Source organism: Nanorana parkeri, unplaced genomic scaffold (genome assembly GCF_000935625.1).
Source record: "Nanorana parkeri isolate BGI_ZX_2015 unplaced genomic scaffold, ASM93562v1 scaffold6026, whole genome shotgun sequence".
In the NCBI taxonomy this organism is placed as follows: Eukaryota; Metazoa; Chordata; class Amphibia; order Anura; family Dicroglossidae; genus Nanorana; species Nanorana parkeri.
In genome coordinates, this window is record NW_017312271.1 from 2126 (window position 1) to 2860 (window position 735).

Sequence of the window (735 nt, forward strand, 5' to 3'; positions counted from 1 at the left end):
CCCCAAGTGGTGCACAGATGGGATTGCCGTACCTGAGCGATGCCGCCCACCATCTTCTCCTTCACCACCACCGTCTCATCATGGTCCTGGAATGCCGCCGCCTTCTGCGCCGCCTTCACCAAGTTGTCTGACGCTCTCTTCACAGCGTTCCCGGCAACCTGTCGGCACAAAGTATATGAGAACGATGGCCACCGTTACAGAGCGGCTATCGCGGATATCACGGCGCGGATATCACGGCACAGATATCACGGCACAGATATCACGGCACAGATATCACGGCACAGATATCACGGCACAGATATCACGGCACAGATATCACGGCACAGATATCAAGGCACAGACACAGATATCACGGCACAGATATCACGGCACAGATATCACGGCACAGATATCACGGCACGGCCATCCCTCCTCCTCACCTGCAGCCTCTTCATGGCCTCCGAGTCGTGGTCGGCCTTCACCTTACAGGCCACCAGAAGCTGAGCTGTAGACGCGGCCACCTGCTTGGCGGATGAGATCAGCTTCTCCTCGCTGGCGTGGCCCTGCACCGCAGAATTGGCGGCTTCACACAGGTTACTGGTGGCAGCGGCAACCATGCGAGCCTACGAAGAGGACAACATATGAGATCCGTGTGCTCATCACTCACCTCATACGTGTCCAGCAACCTCCACATACTTACTGCAGATATAAGTCCCTGAGACCACTGACCATCGTCCACGGCATTGGCGGGACTTG

At 56.7% G+C, this 735-nt stretch overlaps 1 protein-coding gene across 1 annotated transcript in view; it reads right to left on the bottom strand.

Annotated features, from left to right (window-relative positions):
- LOC108804185 (talin-1-like) overlaps positions 1 to 727 on the bottom strand; it is a 2846-nt gene extending 2119 nt beyond the window's left edge. Inside the window, exons 1-3 of the mRNA XM_018575941.1 lie at positions 680 to 727; positions 420 to 602; positions 33 to 158 (exon numbers count right to left, since the gene is read on the bottom strand). Of these exons, the coding sequence (XP_018431443.1) occupies positions 33 to 158; positions 420 to 596 (303 nt within the window). The 5' untranslated portion in view covers positions 597 to 602; positions 680 to 727. The remainder of the gene's footprint in view (positions 1 to 32; positions 159 to 419; positions 603 to 679) is intronic.
- Positions 728 to 735: the final 8 nt, after the last annotated feature.